This window comes from Falco punctatus (genome assembly GCF_963210335.1).
Source record: "Falco punctatus genome assembly, chromosome: 4".
NCBI classification, from domain to species: Eukaryota; Metazoa; Chordata; class Aves; order Falconiformes; family Falconidae; genus Falco; species Falco punctatus.
Window position 1 is genome coordinate 26888257 of NC_137583.1, and position 26968 is coordinate 26915224.

Sequence of the window (26968 nt, forward strand, 5' to 3'; positions counted from 1 at the left end):
TCCCCATCCAGTTTAAAGTAGATGCGCTGTATGCAGAGCTGTATGCCCCATGGAACTCCTGATGCTTGTGGAGAGGGTAAAACCAAGGAGTTTTCCTGTTCCCTCAGCTTTTTATTTGGGAGGAGCACAGTTTAGCCCTTTTTTCTCATTTCTTTCAAACAAATGAAAGAGAAATCACAGAAAAGGGATGAATTAGGAGAAGGAGTTTTATATGCTCTCCCAGCGGTGTTGTATATTCTTTCCAACTTTTTATAAACTCCTGGTCTCCAGCAAAGCTAATTTAATTTGTCATTCACTGCTATTCTCAGAGCTATCCACTCACTCAGTGAAAAGCTTGTATTTTACAAATAAAGATAATCTTGAGTATCGCAATTAGCAATGTATAGTGAAGAAAGTATTTTTATAAAAAAGTAATTCACTTGTATCTACGATGCAGTCATGATCTCACGATTACTACCTGTTTAGGAAGCTAAAAGGGCTAAGCATACATCATTCAAAGTATTAAAATGTCACGGTTTTTTACTTTGCAGCTTGTTTTTTAAAAGTGAAGTAGATCAAAGCCTAAGAAACCTGCAATGCGTTAATGTTGCAGTTTCATGATTTGGTTGAGCAGCCTCAAGCAATGCTCTGCCAAAAAAGGCAGTGCTGCCTGCTTCCCTGTCACAGGCCTGTTCCGCTCCACTCCTCCTCTTTTGGTGAAACTAGTGCTTGTATAGTTGCAGAATAAGCTGATCAAGGAAATGATCTCTGGAAGCTGTCCTACCCTCTTTCTCCCCAACCACCCCCCAAAATAGTTTCCAGCCAGATCACTTCCTTCTGCCAGCTTGCTGTGCAGGCTTACTGCTAATACAAGAGCAAGAGAGAGGTGAATATAGTGAATATATTTGCAGCAGGGACAGGGGAGATGTCTTTTGGAAACGACTGATTTACATCAGCTTAATTCATGTGAAGTCATCCCAAATGTCAGGGTTTTTTGACTAGTGGTGAGATACAGGTAATGTTGCACTCTGATTTAATTGAAATGTTTCCTGTTTTGGTTTTTTGGCTTTTTTAAGAAACAAAACAAAACAATCCTAATCTAAATCACTGCATGTTATGGACAGAAAGTATTCTGTTAGAAAGACTGGAAGAACTAGGATATTGCACTGTTGTACCCATAGTCCTCTTAATGAGTTAGTTTCCATCGCTGTAGGATAAGACAGTTACCTTGCTCCATCTAGTGATTCAAAATAAACTGGGAACATGAGATCGGATATTTGAGCACGTCAATATCGTTACAGGGAAGTCAGGCTGCATTGCTTTGTGAATAGGTGCAGGATTCAGCCTGTGTGGACTATTAAATGGTTACACTGCCCCTTGACAGCTGGCTGCTGGGGTTCGCCTGCTGGAACGAGGAAGTCAGGCAGTACTGCAAGTAAATGTCCGTGTGAGGTGGAGGATGTGTGGGACACTATGTTTTGAAGGATCCATGCAGTGTTGCAAATTCAGTCTCCCCTTCCAGTCCTTGTTACCAGCTTTCATTGCTTACCTCTTAAATATCAAACTAGCACCGCAATACTCTTCTCTCATGCTGAGGAGGACCTTTAAAAAAAAAAAAAAACAACAAAAAAAAAACCCCAACAACCCACCACACAGCTATATATTAATACATATATGATCCTGTGTGTATTTGCTCCTAGTAGTTTTGTTTGACAACTCAGTCTGGGGTGCTTTTGCATAATAAATACAGGTTTAGCAAAGCAGAATAAGATTGATTTTGTTTTGAATCGTCAGAACAGTTCATTGCCTAAGCTCTCTTTGTAGTTGGTTGAGAGACAGATAGCAAGAAAGAAGAGGAACCTGTAGAAATTTGTTGCTTAGATGAGGCTAGGATAAATGGCCCTCCCTGTGGATGTACATGTGTGTATTCTCATGCTGACTGCAGGGGAAACCTTGGATGCTTAACTGTAAAATAAATCCTGTCCAGGCTTTTCATGGTGCATTTAAGGAGATCTGAGACCTGTGCACAGAGCATGAAATAACAATAGTGCTGCCTACCTGAGAAGAGATTGCTGTAGAACAGCCAAAATTGTGCATGTTTTGGGTGAGCTTTTGCCCTCCCATTGTCTTTACAAACAGAAACAGATGTATTTCTCCTAATATTTTTATTAGTCACTCTTTTTCTTTATGTAAAATTGTATGTTTATGTTTTAGCCTTTAGTTCATATGGTACTTTGAAATAAATAGATTAAAATGATTACCAGTCAGAAATATGTTTATTATCATCAGTGAAGTACAAGTCCATGAAATCTAATTCATCATTTACATCTGTGTTTAATACTTGTAATCTATAATATTTTTATTTTTTAGAATGTAATCGGTGTGGTTATTGGGAAAACAGATGTCAGAGGCTTTCCAGACAGAAAAAGTACAGTACCTTTTAACTGGTTTTCCTTCTTTTTCTTATACAGTATAATTTGGCATATATAACTGAAAATAGTATTTGAACAATAAACAGACTTCTTAGTGTAAAACATATAGAATAAAAATGCACAAAAAAAAATAATAATTGTGTGTGTTTGAGAATCAAGATGAAAAAGCAGCATTAATTTGGCTGGACCTTATAAATTATAATTTGTTTGGAAAAACTTAATCATGGGAGTGTTTCAGGGTCTAGAAAGATGGTACTGATATAAACCACTATTGTATAAACCTGCTGGAACTGATCTGGTCCCTTCAAATTCATTCTCTCTTAAAACAGATATGTTAAGGATCTGTCCTGAGGAGCAAAACAAGTAATTTCTGGTCTGAGATGTTAATACAGCATAAGTTGGAAATTGAAATAACATATCCACAGCTTAGAGTTGATACAGACACAGTTAGGAAGCAGCTCCAGTCCCAGAGAGCCATTCCCGCTCTGTGCGGAGTGCTCAGCTCTTCTGCTGGATTGTTGTCACGCTGAGCTGCTCTGGTGGTGAATTTTTAGAAGGCAGGCATCGTTGTCACCGGAAGCAATTCTATACAGTTTGAAAATGTGGTGTTCATATTTATGCCTCCATGGAATTATGCTTACCCTATACATATTACTATACAGTTTTCATTGGTAATTTAATTATTGCATAATGCTGTATGATGCATGGAAAGCTTTGTTAATTAGCTGCAAGAGAAAAGGGAGTTCACTGTTGCAGAGACTGATACCCTCTTGACCATGAATTTTCCATAAAGCCAGAAACACTTTGCTTACTTCCCTTTATTGAGTCAAACCCCTTCGTACTACCTGGCCGCTGATACTGCCTGTGGTCTGCAGCCTTGTATGTCATCAGGGTGGTCTTGTACGTGGCCATGGCCACTAAAAGACAGCCTGCCTACTACAAATTTTGGACTAGTAGGTACGCTCACTCACAGAATTGCTTCATGTGATAGCCTCGTTGATGTGTTTGTCCGTACCTTGAATGTAGCATCGTACGGTTCTTTTATTTCTCTGGCATTAGGTCTATTTATGCGATGCTGCCTGAAGTTAAGTGATATGTGTACGTGGATGGATGGTTCAGGTCCAGCTGCAGCATGAGTTGTAGCCATGCCTGTTCGTGAACACGTCTGCTTACTGAGCAGGCTCCTGACCTCTAGTGGTACTCTCCGGATTGAGGGTAGTAATTTCACAACAAAATCTAGAAAAGCCTCAAAATAGTAGTTTTTACACAGATCTTCTAGATTGAAATCAAGTTGTGCTAATGAATTGTAATAGTGCCGTTTATTTTTGCAGACATTGGGTCCGAAAGATACACCTTCAGTTTTACTATTCGTGATTCACCAAGCGATTTTATAAATGTAAATTGTTGGGGCAGAGAAGAGTATATTAGATCACTTTCAGAAAGCTTTAGAGTTGGTGACTGTGGTAAGTTGGAGTTTATTCTTAACATGTTTCTGTTTGAATGTGGGGTTTTTCCCAGTAAATCAGTGTTACATGTTTGTGGTTTTGCTATATTTTTCTCTGAGGACTCAGAAAACAGTGTAATTGGAAACAAATTGTTCAGTTATATTAAGTAAAAAGAGGAAAGGAGTAAGATCTCAAGGATTTAAATGCAAAACCAGTAAATATGTCAACAAAAAGACCAGATACAAACCCACTGAATGCAGCCACCCAGAACTTAGCTATGGTTAACCTATCTATAGTCTTAAATGATATTCAGTTCTTATAAGTTCCAAAAAATAAACTGTAGTTCAGTGTTTTTCTTCATTTTTGTTTAGTTATAGATATGGCTATGATTGTTCATAAAAACACATCATAAATCTTGTATTTATTTCTAGTATGTGCTTTTATCTTGTTAAGTTAATAGAACGACTTTGCTGCCCATGGTTGCTAGACCAGTGTTTGGATGAAACTTGTGACTGTGAAGAGCATACACAGAAGAACTCAGTGTTGTTTTATTTCCATTAAATGTCTTGAGGACTTCTGTGGGACTTTGGCTTCATGTGAGCTGCCTGGACAGATCTGGTTTTCAGTATGAAAACATTTGGCAATAGTTACTGCACATACCTTTTGCACATCAACCTTGAAAATAACCATTTTTAAAAGCCATCTCTCTTTATGTTTATCTGTATCCAGTTTCCTAACGTTGCTTATCAATGTTTTATTTTAGTTAAAATTGAAAATCCCTTAGTTCAGTCAAAGGAAGCCGAAAGGGAAGAAAAATTCAGCCCCGTAACTCCTAGGTAAATTTAAAGCATAGACTGGCAGTTCTTTCCAGAAAGATTAAAGTTAATACTTGCTGTAGTTGCCGACCAATTGCAGCAGCCTGCGATTAGTAGAAGTAGTTGGGGTTAGTCGTCTTGTGTAGCTGAACCTTCCACCCAGTGTTCAACTATGTATGGTTAAATCATCTCAAAAGAGAATGTATTTCTCTGTATATGGTCTGTGGAGTTTTGTAATTCTGAGTAGTCTACTAAAATAATTTGAAACTGATTTTGCTGAAGTGTTTCATCAGACATAACTGTTCTATAGACAGTATATCCTTATCAAAATCCATTCAAATGACATGTTTATCTAAAAGGTATTTGCTGTCTGTCGGTCCGTTCCCTAAAATCTGAACAGTTTGAACCAGTATATGAAACTAACTAAATTGCAAGTCGTACTTTAGATAGATATAACTTCTTTTAGGTATCTTAGATGTAGGTGTTATCTAACATGTAGTTGTTAGACTAATATGCCTGTTCTTTAATTAGGGTTTCTTTCCTAATTGGTCAGATTCTAATATTTTTAGTCATATGGCAGTTGTAAGGATATTGCATATAAGCACATTATATTGGCAAGTTGGAAGTTTTATATTCTTGCTCTACTGATGATCTGTAAGGTTTGTAGCAAATGTACAGCTATAGCAGTTACACTCACTTTCTGGCTAAGCAGAAATAAGTAAAAGAACAAATGTCAGGTAGAAACTTCACTGATGAAAAGAGCTCCTCTCTGAGTCTATAGAGTTCATAAGCATTTGTAAAATACATTTGTCCAGAATATATTGAATATATCTTATTTCCACTGGCTAACAGTGCATTATAAATATTACTGAGGTCACTGGGCTATTTACTTTTGAAAGCACTTTACCATATCTAGTCTGACTCTAGCGATGTCTTATTATGTCATGATGCTAAAACCTCTCAGTTATCTAGATTACAGACATTTCAGAATTTATTTTATTTTTAGGGATTGATAAGAGCTGACAGAGTTACAAATATGTATTGTACGTTGCTCGTGATTCACACTGGCTTTTCAATTCTAAATGAGTTTAATGTACACAACAAGTCATCTTCTGTAAGAGAAAAGCATGTAACCTTTTCAAAAATATATTTAGAACAAATTACACTTTTTCATATCTTAAGGGAAAAAAGAAAGGAATAAATCAGCAGTCATTTTTCTCACGTGAATTGAGTTAACATTTTACACTGTTAATATATTGGTGAGTGAAATGTTAATCAATGTGATTTGTTTTGTGCATACTATCTAGTTGCTACAAATTACTGCTCAGTGAAAATCATTCAGTGGTCAAAGCATCTTCATGTTACGGAAGGGACACCAAACTACTTTGTCTGTTGCATCTGCCTGTCAAGGACCCTCAGGATTATTATTCACTGGGTGATATCATTGCAAATGGACAAAGCCTTGACGGAAGAATCCTTAATGTGCTTGCAGCTGTAATGTCAGTAAGTTAAGGAGCCACAACAGAGTAGTGCTTGTTTACTGTACCATGGGTAACTGAATTGACTAAGTGTGAATATGGATTTGGGGACTCACAGTGGATGGGAATCAGTGGGTCTGTTTAGGTTGGCAGTCACTTGGACTGAGATACAATAACCATACAAGCTACTTGATGAGATTTTTGTCAACACCACGAGGAGGGAAATTGAGGGAATGGAAATGTCCTATATCAGTCATCTTTTCAAAATCATGCATGTGCAAGCAGTAGATAACTTGAAATTTGTAAGCCACAAATCTTTATAAAATAAAATGTGTCCCTTTATCTTCAAGTAAAATTACTGTTAAACATTTGTTACACTAAACATAGTGTGCATGGGGATGGTGGGTGGTTTTTTAGTGGTCTACAGGGATATTTTTTTCCCCATTTTCAACTCTTCTGTTTGCTAGGTTATCCCTTTTATTCTCCTGAACACTTAGTAAAGGAAACATAAATGCTTCTTTTTCTTCTTAAAGGTTGGGGAGCCAAAGTATTTTATGACTTTGGACAAAAGAAAAGGTCAGAGATGTGAAGTAAAGCTGTATGATGAAACAGAGATGTCTTTTCCAATAGTATGGTAAAATGCTTTTTATTTCACTAAAATACACAATTAACACAAGACTAGGTAAAGAGATTAACTGTAATTACATACTGTTACAACACTGTCTTTTAATTTAAATTTATTATTTGGGTGGCAACTGTGATGAGGTAGCAAGGTACACCGCACAGAGGCTTAAAAAAAGAGATTCAATAGAGTGACCTTATATACATTGTTGCTGGCAGACTGCTAGCTCATGAATGGCAAAATGAAGCTTAATTCTGAAGAGTTACTTTTTTTTTTTTTAATGTGGAAATTCAAACTAATTCAGTAAATGGCATTTAAAAACCAGCTGCAAAGGCAGTACATTTCTTCCACAAACTGGGCATGAGGAAGAGGAGGAGCATGCTTCATTTTTAAAGCCAAGCAGAATTAACAAGTGGAATGGAAATAGGCTGAAATAGTTTTAAATGTTTAAAATAGCACAGAAATATTTTGATACTACTTTGGCCATATTTTCAAGCTGTATCCCATTTGCAAACCTGACTATGTCCATACCGTTTATGCATTTAAACAGTGACTTGTTTACACAGCAACATTTGCACTTTGCCCATCCTTTGTTCAATCAACTTGTGGCTTACTTACATGCGGGGGGGTGGGGGGGTGGGGGTTTGTATTAGTTTGCACTGGGTTTGCTGTTCGTTGTTCCTCTGTTGACCTTTGTTCTTTAGACAGAAGTAGCAAGATAGCATTGCACTCTATGTCTGAGTTAGAAACTACCATTCAGTGTAATGTTTAACACACTTGATGTACACACACGAACAATAGGCAGCATCTATGTTGTGAAGCTTTCTAGCCTTTGAGCTGCCACCGATGTTGATTTTGCAGCAGCACCTCCCATCGTTGTGTTTCACAGCGACACAGAGCTGCATACTTGAGGCCTCAGAAGCAGAGTCTAGGTGCCTTTTGTACTTTCATGGAGCTGTAGGTAAAGGCAAAGACTCAGGAAATCCTTGAGCAACAGCATTGTAGTGAAGAGGTTTTGGAGGCCATCAGTGAAAGAGATGGCTGAGCAATGCTAAAGAAAACGTAAATATTTCAAAACTTTCTCCAAGGATTAAGAAAAAAAACCCACCGGAACAAAACTGTGCTTTGGCAGTATTCTTGCCGTCCAGACTTAAAAGGAACCAAATAAGATTTCATCAAGGGACTTAACCATCAAATTATCATTTTTGAGGGATACCACTGACCTCACTCTAGTCTCATCATCCACAGTTACAGGGTTGCAAAGCCGGCTGAACATCTGGCCTGGCGATGTGAGCAATCAACTTGTTCCTACAGAAGAGGCTCAGCTGATAAGCAGTTATTTTAACTGTGATTTGCTTTAGTTAGAAATTACTTTTGTCAAATCTCTGAAATACAGTATTTTTCCAGGTATATTCTTCATTTAATCATTTTGAACAATCTAATAGCCCTTTATTTTATCCTGTTTGGCATGGGATGAAATAGGGGCTGTATTAGACTGTACATAAAGCATCCTGGCTGGCTGCAAACCAGATGCCTGTGGATTTACATGGCATTTCATTTGCCCGTGTATGTAATGAAGGAGTTGTGTCCCCTTTGACTAATTAAATTATTACTATATTATTTAGTAATTTAGTACTAAACCGTTTGAATGCTATTTTAAAAATGTTCTGCTACATTTACTTTCTTTAATTTAGTTGGGATAATGAATCTATTCAGCTTGCGCAGAGTTGGATCCCACGAGAAACAGGTATAATAGTCTGGGGCTTATGTTTTTACTGTAGTTCATAATGTGATACTTATTCTACAGTGACAGGTTTTGATTGGGTTTTTTTTTGTGTGCACAGTAATATTTGCATCGGATGTGAGAATAAATTTTGACAAATTTAGAAACTGTATGATTGCGACTGTGATATCAAAAACCATCATTACCACTAACCCAGGTAAGAGCTGTTGAAGTATTGCTTTGGTATTAGTAATCATTATAGGCTAGAATGCACAAATGATTTTATTGGAGGTCTGATTTCTTCTGCTTGCTTGCCTCAGAAAACTCACTGCTTCTTTTCCATTATGTAGTGGCCAATGCTTTTGGCTTCCACCCATTTATCTCTTTTTTATTTTTATTTTATTTTATCTAAGCAGCCTTCATATATTCCATATAAGACTAACAGTTAAAGTGAAAAAGAGGAAAGCATCTCTTGGCTAATTCCAGGGGACAATGTGTTGGTGCTACCAGAATGAAAAGTTGTAGAATATAATTATGCTGTTATTTTTACATGCTACATATATTAATAATTTTTAAAAATACATTTTCAAGAAACAGCAGAAGCAAATGTTCTCTTCAGCTTCATAAAAGAGAGTGCACAATCAGGAACTTTGCATGATAAACTGAAGGAGCAGTCAAAAGAATCCATTAACTGTAAGTATGGTTCCAAACACTTTGATTTTATTTAATTGTACAGTGTAGTTTCATAGTGCAGCTGAAATACTAAGTTCTTACAAAACTAAGGTATAGCCCGGCTGAATTGTTAAAGTTTGGGCTGTTGTTACTACGGGTTATTCCTTATATTGTCAGTTATGTGTCTTCAGGGTTAGTGACTGCCAGTTGCAGCTTGTCTGGTGTGTTCTGTCTTGAATGGGTACGAAAAATGGAGAGGGAAAGTTTTCTCTCAAAAAAACATTCTGGGGGATACAGAGATTAAATATTAGATATTTTCCTGATTTGAGTCTGCTTTTGTCCCCAAATGGTAAGCCTGCGTCAAAAGGAAGGTGTGTGGGGCTTTGCTGATGCTTTAGATCAAATCTTCTCCTGTTTATTACTGTAAGATCTGTTTTTTGTCTTCGCTTTTCTGTGTCATTTCTTTCTCAGATGCACTTAACATGTTTTTTAAACTTCTAGTGGAGACTATAGTTGATGTTTATACTGTGAAACAGCTGAAAGAAAAAGCTTTCCAGAGTGATGGAAAACTTGAACCAGTCTATGGCATTATTTACGGCTACATTTCTACACTGGACATTGATGATAATGCATCTAAAGTTGTACGCAACAGATGGTAAGCAACTGCCTGTTTTAAATTTGTATTTAAAAATGCTTGTCCTTCTTCTCTGATCCCAAATTAGGTAGAACAGTATTTTAGTCCAGTTCCAGACAAGAAATAAAACTCCTCTGGAGGAGTCCTTGTAGGTTTCTGTTGTGACGACTTCCAGAAGTAGCAAGGAAGAGGAGCTGCCTTTATGAAGGACCTGCTTTTTTCTGTCCTAGAGGAGCGAAGAAGAAAGAGGCCATTTTGTCTCAGGCAGACTTAAGAGTTTAGAAGATGAAGAATTTTTTTAAAGAAAAAATGTCTCTTGGGAAATCTCAGTCTAGAAAACAGTTTCAATTAGGGAGGAATTGCATATATGCATTAATTACCTTCTCTGTTTCAGTTCAATATGCCGTTTTATAGTGAATGAAATGTCAAACACATGCACTTTCTGCAGTGACGTCTCTTCAGATTCAAAGTCAACTTTTGCAAGCTTTGACATACTCGTCGACCTGACAGATCACACAGGCACTCTTTATTCTTGTTACCTGTCTGACTGTGTAGCTGAGGAAACATTAGGCTGCACAGTGAGTAGAAATGAATTAGCTTGTTCTTATTTGATCTGAGCTGTGAAGCCTGATGAAAATTACAAATTTATGTAAATGTTCTTTGTGTGTGTGTGTACATTGGTTAAACAAATTGCACATGCATATGGATATAGACACACAAGGCTTTTTAACAAGTCAAAAGTTAGAAATCAGTAGCTGCTAATAAGAAGAAATGTGTTAAATGTAAGACTGAATTTTCAGAATACCACTTTATTTTAATTAATTTGCACTTTTCTGAAAAGATGGTTGGAATTCCCTAACTTTGATTCTCAGAGACTGCAGTTTATTCTGATTAATCTGACTGTCTTGGTACATTTATCACACCAAACACCATGTTAAAATAGAAAAATACAGCTTAGAAATGCATTAAAAAATGTGTAAGATGCTCTTTTCATCATCACTTTGTTGTGGAGATGTCGTTATAACTATATGCCAAAGAAGTGTTCTGTGATGTCCTGTTATTAACAGGTCCATGAATTCCTCGCTCTAGCAGAAGACAAGAAGACTGCATTGAAATGGCAACTTCTTTTGGAACGAAGCAAGATTTATTTTAAAGTTAGTATTTAATGTTAATTTAAAACAGTGGCTGTTTCCCATTCGGTAGTATATTTAGTACTGATTCCATGTCAAGTCTGCTGAACTTTTAAAAATAAGGATTAGGTTTTGTACATGTTCTGAATATTCCAGTACTCTGTCGGAATTCCAACACAGGGGATGTCCCTGCAGGATCAGATGTGCAGGCCTCTTTCAGGAGAACTATGGAAGACACAAACTGCTCTTAGCCAATACTGATTAAGGAGCTGGTATTTCAAAAGCATGCATATGTGATTTCCTCAGCCACTGGCTTCTATGGCTGTAGGTTTATAATGAATAAAGTTAACAGTATCTGTTTGCAAGAAGGCAGCACAGTTAATATATGTAACAGATTGTATGGTATATGGCGTCACCCAAGTATATTTCTCAGTCACCTGTATTTTTAGAAATAATGCAATTAGGTGTGTCTAAAATCTGCAATTCTCCTTAAAGCAACAACAATATTGGATTCACACACGTGGAGCAATTGTTAAAAGATCTGCTATTATTTGCAGCATCCATTTTTAATTGCATGCTGTATACTGGACTAGATTCCTTTTTCATAAACTGCCTGTTCTAGACAACTCTAAACTGACTCCCTTTTTAAACTCACTCTTCTCACCAAAACTGTTCTTACTCTCGCATCTCCCCTACCCTTTGGCTCTATTTCCAGGAAAAAATGGAAGTGTTTTATTTTAGCAGTGGCAGGTATATAGCATGACATGTGTGTACTCATACATAAAATAATGTAAAATAAGTATAACCAAATCTGTCAATTAAACATGCTGTGTGATTTTTGAAAACAATGTTTTTCAAAGTGCTACACAGCAGCAGAAACAAAGACAGTTATTTTTACAGGTTACTTTGTCATCCACTTGGAGAACTGGACTGAAAGTGAATGTTCTTTCATGCAAACTGGCAGACCCTAGAGAGGCGAGTTGGAGCTTGCTGGGAAAAGAGACTGGAAATAAGAGATTACACTATTAATAACAGCTAGGAAAAATACTCTCTTTGCTGTATTTGTAGAAGTAGAATGCTGTTGTTGTATTTCACCAAGTATGTTCTGACAGTAAAGAAGGAATATGCATGACTAATGCCTATAATTGGGCTTCTGTGTTGATCTTTTTCAGGTTATTGTACTTTAAAAAGTGTGCTAGGGCCTCAGCTTAAGAAAAGTTAGTTCTACTGAATTCAGCTCCTTAGAAGTGGAGTGTAAGCTTTCTTCACTTGGTTTAGAATACCTTTGAAAAAATCGGAAATAAATAGTACAATACAGGTCTGAGCTGCTCTGTTTTCAACTGTCTGCTACTTTTGCGCTACTTTTGTCTTAGTGCAAAATTAAAGCCTCACTTTGAAATACTGCCTGGGTTTGTGGTGCATGTTGGTAAGTCCAAACACGGAACTTTCGGCAGCTGCAGAGGCTTGGAAATAGCCATGGCGTTTGCAAGGCTGCTTTTCTTTGGGGCAGACTAAGTCTTATTAGAAGAGACTAATCAATTTCCAGGGACCTCTGACAACCAATCAAGCTAAGACTATAAGACTATGAGTGGCAGAGAAAAAGGGCTCTTCATTAGCAAGACAGTTGTTCTTAGCCAAACATAAAGAACCCAGGTATGCTTATAATATGCCTTTATCCATGTTTTTTTCTTTCCTATTTTTTAATCTATTTCTGTCCTTAGCATCCCCTGCAGCTGGTGCACCGGTCCTCACCACGTGAGCATATGGGGACTTATTTCAAATGGTGGGAAGATACCAGGGCCGCCTTTTACAAAGTATTTGTTAGGTTAAATACCCTGCGGAACTCAGATTACACTTGGTGCACTACCTACCTGTTAAAGCAACACGGCACACAGAAAACAACTACGGAAGCAGTAAATGTTAACAAGTAATCCACCAAGATTGCATCCTCCTACTCATGTGAGTGGGAACAAGGGACTAAAAGCACACCAAAAAAAATTTACCATGTTGGGTCACTGCATCTCTCCTGTTGCAGCAACAAACAACGTCAACCCTTTCCAGCCGTAACAGCTAATATTCTGGTGAATGTTTCCGGTGAGTTTAATTACAGCTCAGCTCCGCTGTCAATAAACAGTGCTGACGGCCAAACTACAAATGATGTGTTGTTGCTGTTGCCATAGATGGTAATGTTTGACAGGCAGGAAGAAATGGAAGCAGCACAGAGAGTGAATTTAATTCTTCCTCTTTCAGAATTTATTGACCCCAGCTTCCCTGCTCAGCCCAGCTCTGTCGGCCTGACTTTGCTGCTTGGCCCAGCTCCCCGAGTGGCAGCAATATCAGAGCACAGCTTCCCACTGACAGAGCCAGGCTTAAATCGAGGAGCAGTTTGGGCTTCTGCGAGCCCCGGGGCTGGTTGTGTCTGGAGGCAATGGCTATACGCTCCAGCTGGCCTCGGTTCCTGAGGCTGCCCTTGGATGGAGTCTGAATTATGTCCACAGCACATAGGTCTCATCATATGAAGAACGTTTACATTTGCTTTAAACTATTGGCTTAAGTGAACTGAAATAACATGTGAAATATATTATTGTTATTTCACTGCATATAAATTTTTTAGTTCACTCAAATTACAGCAAACTGAAACACCTGCATGTTTGCCAGACTGGTGCCCAGTGCAGGTGGCATATGGGTATGCAGTAGTGTACTACAGATGCATGCAGCTGGAGAAGCAGGCTGACAGGAAAATATCTTTTTCTTCTGCTACACGTTGCTCTTTCTTTTTATGACGTGATTTGCAGTATCCTGGACTATGCTGCTCTTTCACAGGGGTGCTCATCTTTGGGCTACAGTAATTTTCTCTGTAAGACTCTCCAAATGCACTTCTGAACCCACAACTTTTTCTAACGATTATTAAGATCTGGCTCCGATAAATGGAAGCATTTAACTTCGGTCCTGGCACATATGTAAAAAAATAAATCATCTGTTCCTGTTAGAAATCAGTCAGTTCTGTGCAACGTTTGAAAATGGTAAGTTTTGATGTTTGCGGGGGGAGGGTTCTTTAAATTATATTTTACAAATCACTGTCCCTCCTTTGAATTTCAAGAGAACCCGCTGTCATGCAAACTAGTAGAGAGTGTTAAATCAGTTGGAGTTTGGAAACTGGAAAAGTTATACAGTGTGGCTTTTTAACAGCTGGAAATAGTTAAAAAATTCCAACTGTTCCACTGTAAGTAATGGCAGTTGCTGCAGTTAGATTTTTATTAAAAATATATTTAAATGAGTAAAAGTAAAGACAAGTTTGATGGTGATCTTTAGCAGTGATCTTCTTTATTCTTGATCTTTTATATTATTTTACTCTTAGAAGTATATGTAAAGCTCAGTTTAGGGAAAAAAACCAACGATCTGCCAAGCATCTGGCACACTTCCTGCTGCATTACGCCCCTTGGAGTGGGAGGGAAAGCAATCCTCATTTAATTTGTACATTTGAAAAATGCACGGAGGAATCGTGAAACTAATCTAAAAAGCAAACATCTTTTTCATTATAGAACACCCCAACGAGAGAATTTCCTTCTCAAGCTGTAATTCTTGATTTACTGTTACATGCATCTTTGATTTTTACATTGCATGGGTGAGCTTTAGCTCCTGCATCACCACTTTAATAATTTAATTTATAATTTTTATTTTAACACAATACATTGACAAAGCTTGAAGCATCAGGAGAACAGAAGAGCACACACCGTGAGCACCAGCCACTGGGCACACAGTCTCCATCGCCAGTTCCAAGGTACGGTTTAGGTATTAATCCCCTTCCCCAAGCTGGATTCCAGGTTCAGAGCCTCAGAGGAGGCTGAAGCCTCCACGGAAATGGGGCTGTTTTAGTCAAAAGCCTTTCAAGCTCATGGGTTACGTGTCCCTGATGTGTGGCAGTCCGTTCAATGGTTGGGCCGTGTGAGTGTCTAATGTACAGGATGGCTTGTGTCTCTCTTCGCTCCCCAGATGTTCACAGAAGAGCCTCTTCCCTGCGCAGACGGGCTCCCGGTTAGGATCCACGTGTCTGCTGCGCTACCTTAAAGCGCATGGAGAGGACATCTGTTATCCCGGCCTCTATCTCGTCGTTGGCCTGCACAGACCCAACTCCTTTGGGAGATCCTGTCAGGAGCAAGTCCCCTTCCTCCAGGGTGAATATTTCACTGATGTAGCTGATCAGGTAAGGGATGGAGAAGATCATGGAGGAGGTGTTCCCTTCCTGCCTCAGCTCTCCGTTCACCTTGAGCCAGATCTTCAGCTTGTGAGGGTCCGGGATCTTCTCCTTGGGCACGAAGTCACTGACAGGGCATGATGTGCGGAAGCCCTTGGCCAAGGTCCAGGGCAGCCCCTTGGCTTTGCACTCCTGCTGGGTGTCCCTGGCCGTCATGTCCAGGCAGAGGGCATAGCCGGCCACATGCTCCATGGCGGCCTGCTGGGACACGGCCCGGGCCCGCTTCCCCAGCACCACCCCCAGCTCCACTTCGTGGTGCAGGTTGGCGCAGTAGTAGGGCCGCAGGATGGGCGAGCCCTCGCGCACGTAGGCCGAGGAAGGCTTGAGGAAGAAGAGGGGCTGGCGGGGCAGCGCGCTCCCCATCTCCTCGGCGTGCTCGGCGTAGTTGCGCCCCACGCAGACGATGTTCCTGCCCCACTCCCAGAAGCGGGACAGGGGTTTGGAGGAGGAGGAGGAGGCCATGGCCACCGCGGGTCTCTCCCCCCGCGGACCGCGGGCGCCCTTGGAGCGTCCTTGCCGGGCCCGGAGCCGCGCCGCCGCCTCTGCCCCGGGCCGCTCAGCGCCGAGCCGCCGCTTCCTCCCCGGGTGCGCCGGCCGGGCAGGGCAGGGCCGGGCCGGGCCGGGCGGGAGGGGAGGGGGCCGGGCGGGCGCAGCGCCGCCCCCGCCGCACGCCGTGCCGTGCCGGGCCGTGCCGGGCCGCGCCGGCCGCTGCCCGCCTCCCCGGGGCCGGCCGCAGGGCGGGGAGCGGAGGTAACCGGGCCGGGGCAGCGGGCGGGGCGCGCCCACCATGCTCGGCGGGGGCTGGCGGGGCCTCGGTGCGGCCCTGGTAGCTGGGGCCTTGTGCCGAGCCGGTACGTGGGGCGGGCGGCGCGGCTCGCCCGGCGCCCGGGGGTGCGCCTGGTGGGGCCCGCGGGGCTGGGCCGCGTCCCCGGGCAGCGCGGGGGCTGTCCCCCCTGCAGCGGGCCCGGGGGCTGGGCAGCGACACCGTAGCCGCTGCCGAACCGGGGGGGCCGGGCGATGCCCCGCACCGTGCGGCTGGGACCGGGGAGGGGGCCCGGCGCCGGGGTCCGCCGGCGGGCAGCGGCTCTGACGGGGGTTTTCTCTCCGCGTCTCCCGGCTGCGCCCCGGTGTTGCCGCTGCCTGGCAGCCCGGGCCGGCCGGTGCCTGCGCGGCTGGAGCTGGCGCTGCCGGGGGGTGACTGGGGGGGGTGGCCCGGGGGGTGACCCGCCGGCGGTCCCGCGGCGCTCTGGCGGTGGCCTGGCGCTTCGGCTGCGTCTGGCGGGCGGCGGGTTGCACTGGCAGTGTAAATATGAACCAAAACTGTCGAAGCTCTGCGTTTGCGTTTCGGGCCTAAATAGTGAAAGCATCTCCTTGAACCAGAGCTTGGGCTGCAGCTTCCCAGCGGCTCCGGGGAGCCTTGCTAGGGGCCTGCTGTATTGCTCCAGTTCCAAGAGCTGGCCTTAATAAGTGAGACCCATCGGAGCTAACCCCCAGGCTTGGAAACCCTGATGCCACCGTGGGAGAGAGGAATCCAGCTGCTCCCGGGGTGCGGGGTGGGTGCTGCACCTTCCAGCAGGCTGTGCTGGGTGGGTGGGTGGGTGCAGCATGTGCCGGGGGGGGGGCGAGTCCGAGTGGGAGCTGCCCTGGCTTCTGGAGCGGCTCGCTGGGTGTTGTGTAGAGCTGCACACTTGCTGGGTATCCAAAAAATATCTGTGGGCAGAGTATGTGAAAAGGGAGCGTGGTGGTTCTTCTTCTGAGGCAGCGCAGGGATGTTCATCTGGGTGTGGGTGTGCAGCTGGTTTTGAGTGACAGCCATTTTTGAAATAGGAATTTTCCACTCTTTTCTGTAATAAAGAGAGTAAACCAAAACGCTATGGAGAAAATGTACGAAGCACCCCTTTTCTGAGGCACCCTGCTTCTTTGCACTGTGCTGCCGCCTGCTTGCTTTTGGTCTCCAGCGTGTATGCATTGATGTGATAACATTAACGCTTCCCATCTGCAAACCCTTTCCTCTTGGTGGCTCAAGCTGCACTACCGAACTGTTCCAGAAAGCTGGGGTGTGGGATTCAAAGGCTGCTGGCGTTCTGCTGTCCCCAGTCCTCCCTGCTTCAGGCATGAAGTCAGGAGGAATGTGTTACAAAACTGAGCGAAAATGAAGGCATTGGGTATTAATTTTGGAGCAGACCTGCACGTGTTACAGCGATCCTGAAACAACCTGCGTTAGTCTGGGCTAGGGCAGGGGTTACGTCTCGCTGGGGGAGCTTGCTTGGGTAGAGCACGGTCTGAGAATGGGCCCTTCTGGTGGGAGCAGCACGGGGTGCGCAGGGAGCGCCCCAGCTCCGCTCGGGCGGGCAGGCTGGGAAGGTGCTGCTCAGCTGCAGATGGGAGCTCAGAATTAGTTTCATACTCTGTGGATGTTTTCTCATTCCTTTGTTTAAATTACAGTTTAGAAAACATTTCCTTATGTGGCGTAGCTTGTTTGTTTGTTTTTGCAAGAATTGTGAATTAAACTTGCAAAGAGATTTTGGGATCATGGCCAAGGTTAGAAACAGCTCATAGGAAGAAAACATTTTAAATATGTAAATAATTCCTTTGACGTGAAGTTAAGGTTGTGGAGTTTTGTTGGGTTTGGTATTTTCTTCCCCCCCCCCCCCCCCCCCCCCCAGCTGGTGTCTAGCACGCAAACAAACGTGCAGTATATATAGGTCTTGTGACTGAGAGCATCCAAACTTCATGTTAGGGAGCAGTTAAATTTATTTTTTTTTCCCGTCAAAGAATGGTAAGGGTTGGTTTGTTGTTTGGTTTTTTTTTTTTTATTCTTTTTTTTGAAAGGACTCTTCTGCTCCAGTGGAACACTCAGCAGGTATGGATGCTTTTCTCAATACTACGCCCTTTCGCTGTCAAATACCCAAACGGTGCATGGCTACACTGTCATTCCTTGGGATTTTCTTTGCAGCACTGTGTTTAATTTTATTACCATCTCCCCTCCTTACCTCATAAGCAAGCGAGATGGTGGAAGTAGAAGGGAAGAAGTTCTAGGCAGGACAGTTGTACCAGAGGTGCCTGACTGCCTCGGCTGCCCTGGGCCGGGCACCTGTCGGAGCTGGGAGCTCGGTTTTGCAGCCCTGTTGGCCCCGTGGGTCTGTGGTGCTGCAGGGGCGCAGTCTGTGTCTGCTCTGCGGGGCCTCTGCTCCCCAAAGCAGGCTCTTATCGGGGATGGGCAGGACTGAGCTGTTTTGGGAGAGCGGGGCAGGTTGATTAGGAGCGTGGTGACCCCTCCCTTTTGCACCCAGCGTTGTGTTGCGAGCCTGAGGGAGAGACTCAGTAGCACAACATGGAACAGCGGCTGAGCCAGCACAGTTCAGACCAGCACCGTCACCTTCAGTGGTCTGCACGGACCTTGGGCTTTGAGATAACTGATGTCTGAGTTGCAGAGACCGATGCCTCTGTCCCTGTATGCGTATGAACCCAGGCCTGAGTTGCAGGGATGCAGCAATGGCAGACCTTGTCCTCTTTCTTTCCCTTCCTTTTTTTGTGGCAGAGCCTCCAAGGGCTTGGTTGTTTCTTTAAGAACTGGGTATCTGTGAGTTGAACAGTGGACCCCAGGTTATTCACATCTGCCCTTAAATTTGTTTCTTGGGTCTGATTAAACATTTAACTAAGAGCAAATAGGGAAGCGCTGCTGTTGCATAAAGATAGCCCGTGAGCGAAAAACCTGCCTGCAGTGCGTGCCTGGTGCCAGGCCAGGAGGGGAGCCTTGCCTGCCATGCCAAGAGCCTGTCTGCTCTCCCTGTGCTGTGCAGGATGTTATTTCCCTGCGTAGTGAACCAGGTATTTCTGTTGTAGCAGCATGTGTATTTCTGTATTTCTCCTTTCCACCCCACCCCCCATGCTTTTTTGTCTTTTGGCTGTAACATGGCCTTTTGTGGTTGGTTGTTTTTTGGGTTTTTTTGCAAAGTCACTGTCCCAGGCTGACCTTTGTCCTGTTGTTCCCTCTCCATTCTGTTTTCCTGCCTTTTGAAATCTCTTCAGTCGAGGTAGAGTGCTTTCCCTGCATGAGCACAGCTCTGGGAGCAAAGTGACCCGTCCTTTGGTGCAGCTGTGGGGCTCCAGGTGACACAGCCAGGCACTAAGGTTTTGTCTTGTGGTGGCCTCTCTCCTTTTCCTCGGAAGGAGGCAGGTTGGGCTGTCCATACCTTTCCTTCTCTGGGGCCGTGAGCTGGGGCACGTGCTGTGCTCGGTCCCACTTGTTCCCCTCCCTGGGCTAACCTGAGATTTGACTATTCTGGGGTCCCCAGGTCCAGCGCAGCTACGAGCTGTCTTCCTGCACACGGAGCACGAGCGGAGGAAGCCGAAGACGGTCACACAAGCCAACATGAAGGTGGAATTACTCCCAGCCCTCACAGACAACTACATGTACCTGCTCATTGATGAAGAAACGAAGGAGGCTGCAATAGTTGATCCCGTGCAGCCCCAGAAGGTAACGCTGTCTGCTGCCCTTGGGGGCAGGGTGCTCACCGCTGTGGGTCTGGGACGTTCTTCCAGGTTGCCACATCCATGGGAGCGTTAGTCACACGCTGACTCAGGCGTGGGGGAAGGTAGGAAATGCTGGCCATGCATAGGTGCGGCCAGGGCTTCAAAGGCAGTCTGCTTCTGGGCTCAGGCAGCTTGTTGCTGACCTGATTTTGAGTTTTGTCTATTGTTTGATGTAGTGCAGAAAAGAGGGAAAGGGACCGAGGGCCTAGTCATGGCCAGATGGATCAGAGACCTCGTACCCTGATCTGTAACTATGACCTGGAGAGGGACGAGCTCTCTGCAGAGGTGCTGGTGTGCCGCTCTCAGACCTTGCAGTAGTTGTGTCCAGGTTATTCTGGGCACCAGGTGTGCTGTTAAATCATTTCTTTCGAGTTGTCATGCTCTTGCTGTGCCTGCAGGTTTTGGATGCAGTCAAAAAGCATGGTGTGAAGCTAACCACCGTCCTGACCACACATCATCACTGGTAACTATCTGCTGTAGTAGGATCCCTTTTCCCTCTGCATAAACAGAAGCTGTCAAGAACTGTTCATTTTCTGGGTCAGGCTGGTCTTCTCTGAGCAGGAGCTCAGCTGTGAGGAGCAGGATCAGAGCTCAGGAAGCATTCCCTTGGCTCCCTGTGGCCAGATGCATTGTCTAGACTGCAAGCTCTGTGTGTCGGTGCCTTTAACCTTTAAAATGCTGACTTACTCCAGGTGGCCAGTGATATGTGTGTGCAGGTAGCTGTGGAGTGTGGCAGGGAGCACACTCACACTGAGGTGCTAGGACATGTCTGTAAGGCATGCTGCTCACGGTCAGCACTTTTGGGAGGATTACCTGTGTTGCGGATTAACCCTGCCAGGCACATAAAGGTGAATGTTTTGCTTTAGCAGCTGTGCAGTGCTGAACCTGAGTAACCCCTCCTTTGCATCACAGTGGAGCCACCTCCACAGCTGGGAAGCCAGCCCTGATCTGGCAGGACCAGCACCACCAGTGAACGCTGTTTGGACCTCTGTATGCCTGCTCCATGGTGTCTTACAGGACACTGGATTATATGTACCCTAGTTATTCCAGTCGCTTCTTGCCCTAGTTACTGGAGAGTTGACTGTGAGCCCCTAAGGCTCCTGTTTCCCAACTAGGTATGAACTTGCAGGGGTTTGTTTCCCTCCCTCACAGCCCTAGTTACTGGAAAAATGATCTCCACTTATGTTGATGTGACATATCCTTTGCTGTGAGGACAGTGTTAGATACTGTGAGAATAACTGATTAGGAATGATCACCTGGGGGTTACTGTTGCAATGTAAGTAACAATAACTTTGTCCTCAACCCTGCACAAATCCATTTTTCTGACCTTCCAGGGACCATGCTGGAGGAAATGAGAAGCTCGTAAAGATGGAGACGGGGTTGCGTGTGTACGGGGGAGACAGCCGAGTAGGAGCACTGACGCAGAAAGTGTCTCACCTTACATCGCTCAAGGTAAAGAGAGTGAACTGCAGGACTCGGCTGGGGGCATCTCCTGAGTGTGTCACAGCTTTAGGGCTGGACCAACGTGGTCCAACTTGAGTTAACATTGTGGTCACAGCTCTTTTACCTTGTAACATCTCTTGGATGTAGTTGGTACTTAAGTACAGCTTTTGCCTTTTTCCTGCCCTGTGAACCGTGACTCCTCTGTCTTGTTTTGGCCAGTGATACCTCCTCACTGATGAGAACATTGGCGTGGCTCAGGCACCTGCATTGCCGGGGGTATGCTGGGTGTCCGTGTGCTCCTTGACGGCTATCTTAACTGGTGTGAAAGGACAGGGCTTGTGCTCTGCTTGGAGCGTGGTTAGCGCTGAGCGAGTGGAAGTGGTCCTCTCTGAACAACGGCGGGAATACAGGGGGAAGAGCAGTGCTAGCTGCCTGCATTACTTTTCTGGTGCTAAAGCAGCGAACCTTGTTGGAACCTAGCTGTTTGTGTACTGACGAGCTGTCAGATGACATAAACTGCTGTGAAATGTGCAGGCTGGCGTGAACATCGTTGCTAGTCTTGCCGTGCACCTTTGCGGGGGGCAGCAGCAAAGAGGGGAGCATGAAATACACGGGAAGGTGTGTGTGTTAGGGCTGTGGGGGAAACATCCCCTTGGCCTCATGAATGTGCTTAATCCTTCCCTTTTTGTGAGTGTCATCCAGTTCCCTTCAGCTTCATATTTGTTTGGAGCTTTTTACACTTGGTTGACTGTAAGATTTTGTGTTGCTCTGGATCTGTTTGCTCTTGCTGCCAACCAGACGCTGAGTCACTCTGCATGCGAGTGATAGAATCTGGCAGTTCTCTTTGCCACAACGCCTGCTAGGAGGAAACAGCTCCCTTCCAAGTTCCTGCTGTAAAACTCTTGCTGGACTCTCCCAGGAGCAGAGCCGATGTTTACTGGCCAGCTATGTGAAAACGTGCCTGTAGGACCACTAGACCATTGTAATAGTTGCAATTCTTTTCTAACCATACAAATGCTAGCCAACAGTAGCTTAAGCTCTAGTCTTCTGCCTTCTTCTCAGGTGGGATCTCTTAATGTGAAATGCCTCTGTACGCCGTGTCACACTTCTGGACACATCTGTTATTATGTGACTAAGCCAAATAGCTCCGAGCCACCTGCTGTTTTTACAGGTGAGGAGTTGGGAGGTTGCATTGCTGGCAGTCTGTGTTGCAAAGAAATAAGCTACCCCTCTGCCTGTGTGCTCCTGACTCTGGATGTGCATTCATCCCTTGCTGCCCGTGCAGCTGGTTAACACCTACATCTTGCCCCCTTACCAAGTGCTAGCAAGTAGTAATTGTAGATGAAACTGGTGAAACCCCTCTGGGTTTGTAAACCTTTGCTGGACACCCTGCAAGCAACATCAAGAGCGAGCCCTGGCTGAGTCCTCCATCTAGCATTTTCTTCCTTGAAACAAGAGCCGTTGGTTTACTCTCGCGGGCCAAGCTGTGGCTGATTCTAAAACCTGTTGTTTTTCCATATATCTGTACTCATGTCCGTAACAAAACTGAGAGAAGAGGAAGCAGGGGAGTAAGAAAGGGCTGGTGGTCCGTCTGTGGCAGCCAGGTTCTGGATCCTGTTTTGGAGAGTAGGGTTTCCCCTTCCCTCAGTCTGCACCCAGTCTCCCCAGACTGCCACCTCATCCCTCTCCTGATGGGCATTCTCCAGAGCCTGCACCAGCTGCTGCATGGAAGAAGTAACAGCTTAAGCAAGACTTTAGGGCGCACTGGGGAGAAAATGCAGAGGTGACTCATCTTTGTTCAGCTTCATAGCAAAAAGAACGAGTGTTCCTTTTCCATTCTAGAAAGGACGAGAGGGGCCGGCAGACTACCCACAGGTAGGGAGGTGCTAGCACGGTTTGCCTGGCACGACTGTGGGGTTTCCTACATTAGAAGCTGCATTTGCCACGTGGGTTTATGTAGCGCTGAGCCTGTGTGTGGGGCAGCAGTGTAGCCTGGCTCTCCCCGTGCCTTCTGCCAAGCAGCACTGAGGACAGCAGTGGCAGGACTGTGTGCTCACGCTTTGGTGTGAGGAGCCTTGTCTGGTCCTGATGCCATGTCACACCGCCCTTGCAGGTGACACGCTGTTTGTGGCTGGTTGTGGGAAATTCTTCGAGGGAACCCCGGAGGAAATGTACAGAGCGCTGATTGAGATTTTGGGCAGCTTGGACCCCAAAACGGTATGAGCCTTTCCTTTTGTGCTAGAAAGTTAACTGGCCAGGAACTGCTGTAGACATCAAAGAAACTAATAATATTGTTGTTCAAAGAGAGAATTTCTCATGTGTTGAAGGAATGAACGCTTACATCAGGAATTGTCTTTGATGCTGAATAGCTGGAGTCCTCTGGGAAGGAAATACCTACCTAAAATACATTTGTGCTTTGTGGGGAAAGAGCAGGGGTTGCTTATTAAAGCAAAGGCTAGCGAGCTGGGACGCCTGGGCTCTTTCATCAGGCTTGTCAGTTAATTGGCAGAAGGTACTAGCTGATAACTCCTGGCACTTCTGTGCATGTACAGTGGAGTGTCGTGTGTTCTGGAGGGCTGACTCTCATTTCTGCTGTGCCATGACATTGGTGATGGTACATGGCACTCACCTTTGTACCCTCAGAGTTACCCAGTGTTTGCTCTTCCTTTCTCTTCCTAGAGAGTTTACTGCGGTCACGAATACACGATCAACAATCTCAAGTTTGCTCGACACGTTGAACCCAATAATGTCGCTATCCAGGAAAAGCTTGCGTGGGCCAAGGTGAGCTGGTTCATCCTTTCCCTACACTTGATGCTTTCATGGAGGTAGAGGAGAGTCCGTGTCGGGGAGACAGAGAGGCTGAGGGAAGGGAGTTAAGAGCCCGGTGCTGCAGTATGTGGTGTGGCCAGGGCAGCGATGCGCTGGGCAACAGGGTTTGTTTGTGTCCCAAGCGGACGGTTGGCTGGCTGGTGGTGGGGTGACCCTCCCTGGAAGCCTGTTGGTATAATGACAGGCTGATGTCCACATCTGTCTGGGAGGGTCCGCTCTGTCCCGGGTCTCTCTGGGTGTCCTTCAGTGCTTGTCTGTCCGGTGGCCCAGGCCTGAGGAGCAGCTCAGGCAGGCAGCTGCAGCACTGCACCTGCACGGTTCATACACAGGCCATTTCTTGTTCACCACCACATTCTTCCTGAAGCAGGAATCTCTCCTGTGTTACAGGCAAAGTACGACAGTGGTGAGCCAACCATACCCTCCACCATTGCAGAAGAGTTTACGTACAACCCCTTCATGCGAGTGAGGTATGGAGGAGGTGTGGGTATGGGTCCTTCTCTTTGGAGGGGGGATGTGGGGAGGAGCAGGTCTCCAGAGAAAGAGCTGGAAGTGGATATTGCTCTCCTGCCTCGCGTGTTCCTGTTCTGATGCCCTCAAGACCCTCCTCAAAATGTACTTGCTGTCCTGGCAGAGGCTTGCTGCTGTGGCGTGTGAAGGGTTGTGGTGAGCATCTCTGCTGCCGTGAAGTCCCTGACTCAGGAGATGGAACAAGCTTCATTCTGTAATTATGTTCCTTCATCAAGCTGAGTTTGGCAGACAGGCGCGGCAAAAGATGCTGTTCAAGGCATGAGAGTGTTTGCAATTTCCTCCTGCCAATGAGCATTTAAACCAAGGCAGCAGATAAGCCTGTGCCAAACCCCTGAGTCTTTGATCTTTAAGTGCAACATTTCCCCTTGATGCAGGCGAAACATGATAGTTGCAGCTTCATACCCGAGATTTTTATCTTGCAGTCTGTGCATTTGCTGTCCCTGGTGTTCCCTCCTGGCAGGGAGAAGACAGTCCAGCAGCATGCTGGGGAGACCGACCCCATCCGAACAATGGGGGCCATCAGAAAAGAGAAGGATAACTTCCGAGTCCCGAAGGACTGAGCACTCTGCCTGGATCACTTTAATGTCAATTTAAGTGTAATTTAGAGCATTCAGATGTTTTAGGAGTTGAACCCTCTGTTGTGGTTGAGACAGTCATATTTAGGTTTTTATTTTGTTTTAATTAAGAAAAAAAAAGCACTTTGCCCTTGTTGAGATGTTCTACAGCATATTTATATTATGATGAAGAATATTTATCCTTCTATTGCTGGCTCTCAAACTGTCACGTGTGTCACATGGAGATCACTTTACAAGTGTTGATATGTGGCTCAGAGCCTGGGGTGGGGAAGGGTCAAACCTTGAGGTCTAGGAAAAAGCTCCTGTTATTTTTGTAGGAGCCCGATGTGAATACAGACAGCGGGACTGGAGCCCGAGATGTCTTCGTTTAACAGAGACAAAATGCAGTAACTGCGCTGCCAGCTGAAGATTTGAACTTTTCTTTCATGCTGCTACTTAAATGCTTCTGAGTCTGTTGCTTCTGGCTCCGCTAAAAGCAGTTCTCCGTGACAGACCTGCTCTGCCACCACCAGTCCGGGGCTTGGTTCGTGACATACGCAGGGGGTCTGGCTCGGGGCGGCACGCGGGGGCTGTCCAGCTTCCCTCTTGATGTTCCCCGTCATGGACTGCAGGAACCGTTCCAGGCAGCACACTGGCTTCGAGATTGCACTGTTGCTTCTACCCTTTACTCTTAACCTCAGCCTGTTTGCATGTACCTGCTTACTGCTCTTAAGTGTCATCTGTATGTGACTTGTATTAGTACTGCACAAATGAAGAAGGGATTTGTCTGCTGGCTTGAAATCCCGAGAAAAAACATAGTGTCTAACTGCGTATCTAATAGCTGAGCAGCGGCGAGGCTCCACCAACAGATTCCTCGCTGCCGATAGCCAGAACTGCTTTGTACCTTGCTGTGAGTAACGCGGTGATGGAGCGTTTGGTGGCGGGACGCTGCTCCCCGGCGAGCGGGCGGCTGCGCTGGCCTGTGCCAGGAGGCTCCAGCCTGAGGGCCTGGCTGAGGTGGGTGCTGCGGGGGCCGCCCCCCTCCCCGCAGCCGCTGCCTGGTCCAGCAGCTCTGCTGGGAAGGCTGCTGGGGTGATGTAAATGGTGAGGGTGCTTGTGCATTGCCAATTAAACAGGGCTTAGACCCCAGACCCGCTGAGAGCCCACAGTAGCGAGGCACGTTCCTTTTTCTTGGTTGGTCTGTGGGGCTAAAAACCATCTCTGCTCTCGGAGCGGTGCTGTGTGACCGCAGGCTGTGGCTGCCTTGGAAGCTGCAGGGAGGGAACTTCCCCTTGGGCTCCTTTTCTGACGGGGAATAGTGTGTCGAAGTGGGTGAATGGGGTAAACTTTGAGGGAAAATAAACCCGGAGTTTCAGCGAGTGGGTCACCCGGCTCCTGCCCTTCGTGTCCTGCAGCTCCGTGTCTGTAAACGAGAGCTGTGAGCAGAGTGGGGTGGGAGCCAGCCCTGCGGGCTTGGCAGCTGCGTCTGTAGTGCATCTTCCTCCTAATTATATTTCCTTCCTTCTCTGTTGGTCTTGGCTTCATATTGCAGATCTGCTTGTGTACAAGGGACTTTCAAACAAATGCTTTGCAGCTGAAACTATCAAGAGAGTCAAACGATTTTGGTTGCAGGTTCCCCTCTCCCCAGCGTGTCGGTAAGGCCACGCCGGAGTTCGTAACCGCTGGTGTCACCACCCTTCCAGCTGCAGGAGTGGGATTTGGTGTAGCGCTGTTTCTTTATTTGTTATTAAAAATGTACATTTTATGTAGTTCGGAAGGAAAAGTACCCAAAACTATTAGCTCCTTGACTTGGGATGCTGTGCTGCTACAACGGAGCGTGACTGTACTGATGGCTGTTTGCAAACAAGCAAATAAATAGCAGCTGTAAACAGA

The 26968-nt window shown here is 45.2% G+C and overlaps 3 protein-coding genes across 9 annotated transcripts in view; 2 read left to right on the top strand and 1 right to left on the bottom strand.

Annotated features, from left to right (window-relative positions):
* Positions 1 to 14455, top strand: part of MEIOB (meiosis specific with OB-fold) — a 29239-nt gene extending 14784 nt beyond the window's left edge. Inside the window, exons 2-13 of the mRNA XM_080386623.1 lie at positions 2350 to 2407; positions 3743 to 3874; positions 4620 to 4692; positions 5979 to 6174; positions 6683 to 6783; positions 8466 to 8518; positions 8616 to 8711; positions 9086 to 9187; positions 9668 to 9821; positions 10195 to 10378; positions 10868 to 10954; positions 11831 to 14455. Coding sequence (XP_080242749.1) covers positions 2350 to 2407; positions 3743 to 3874; positions 4620 to 4692; positions 5979 to 6174; positions 6683 to 6783; positions 8466 to 8518; positions 8616 to 8711; positions 9086 to 9187; positions 9668 to 9821; positions 10195 to 10378; positions 10868 to 10954; positions 11831 to 11959 — 1365 coding nt within the window. The 3' untranslated portion in view covers positions 11960 to 14455. The remainder of the gene's footprint in view (positions 1 to 2349; positions 2408 to 3742; positions 3875 to 4619; positions 4693 to 5978; positions 6175 to 6682; positions 6784 to 8465; positions 8519 to 8615; positions 8712 to 9085; positions 9188 to 9667; positions 9822 to 10194; positions 10379 to 10867; positions 10955 to 11830) is intronic.
* FAHD1 (fumarylacetoacetate hydrolase domain containing 1) lies at positions 14233 to 15792 on the bottom strand. The gene has a single exon (XM_080386602.1). It carries the CDS (start codon positions 15645 to 15647, stop codon positions 14967 to 14969), a length of 681 nt encoding a protein of 226 aa, XP_080242728.1. The 5' UTR covers positions 15648 to 15792; the 3' UTR covers positions 14233 to 14966.
* A 33-nt stretch (positions 15793 to 15825) lies between these two features.
* On the top strand, positions 15826 to 26968 carry HAGH (hydroxyacylglutathione hydrolase). Of its 7 annotated transcripts, none has more exons than XM_080386588.1 (9): positions 15826 to 15935; positions 19484 to 19665; positions 20120 to 20184; positions 21056 to 21173; positions 22227 to 22335; positions 23278 to 23381; positions 23844 to 23945; positions 24381 to 24460; positions 24982 to 26968. In XM_080386588.1, exons 2-9 carry the CDS (start codon positions 19561 to 19563, stop codon positions 25079 to 25081), a joined length of 783 nt encoding a protein of 260 aa, XP_080242714.1. In that variant the 5' UTR covers positions 15826 to 15935; positions 19484 to 19560; the 3' UTR covers positions 25082 to 26968. The 7 variants fall into 7 exon arrangements, with proteins under 7 accessions (XP_080242714.1, XP_080242713.1, XP_080242717.1 ...); XM_080386587.1 differs by having other exon boundaries at positions 15899 to 16036; XM_080386591.1 differs by lacking the exon at positions 15826 to 15935 and adding an exon at positions 16407 to 16738.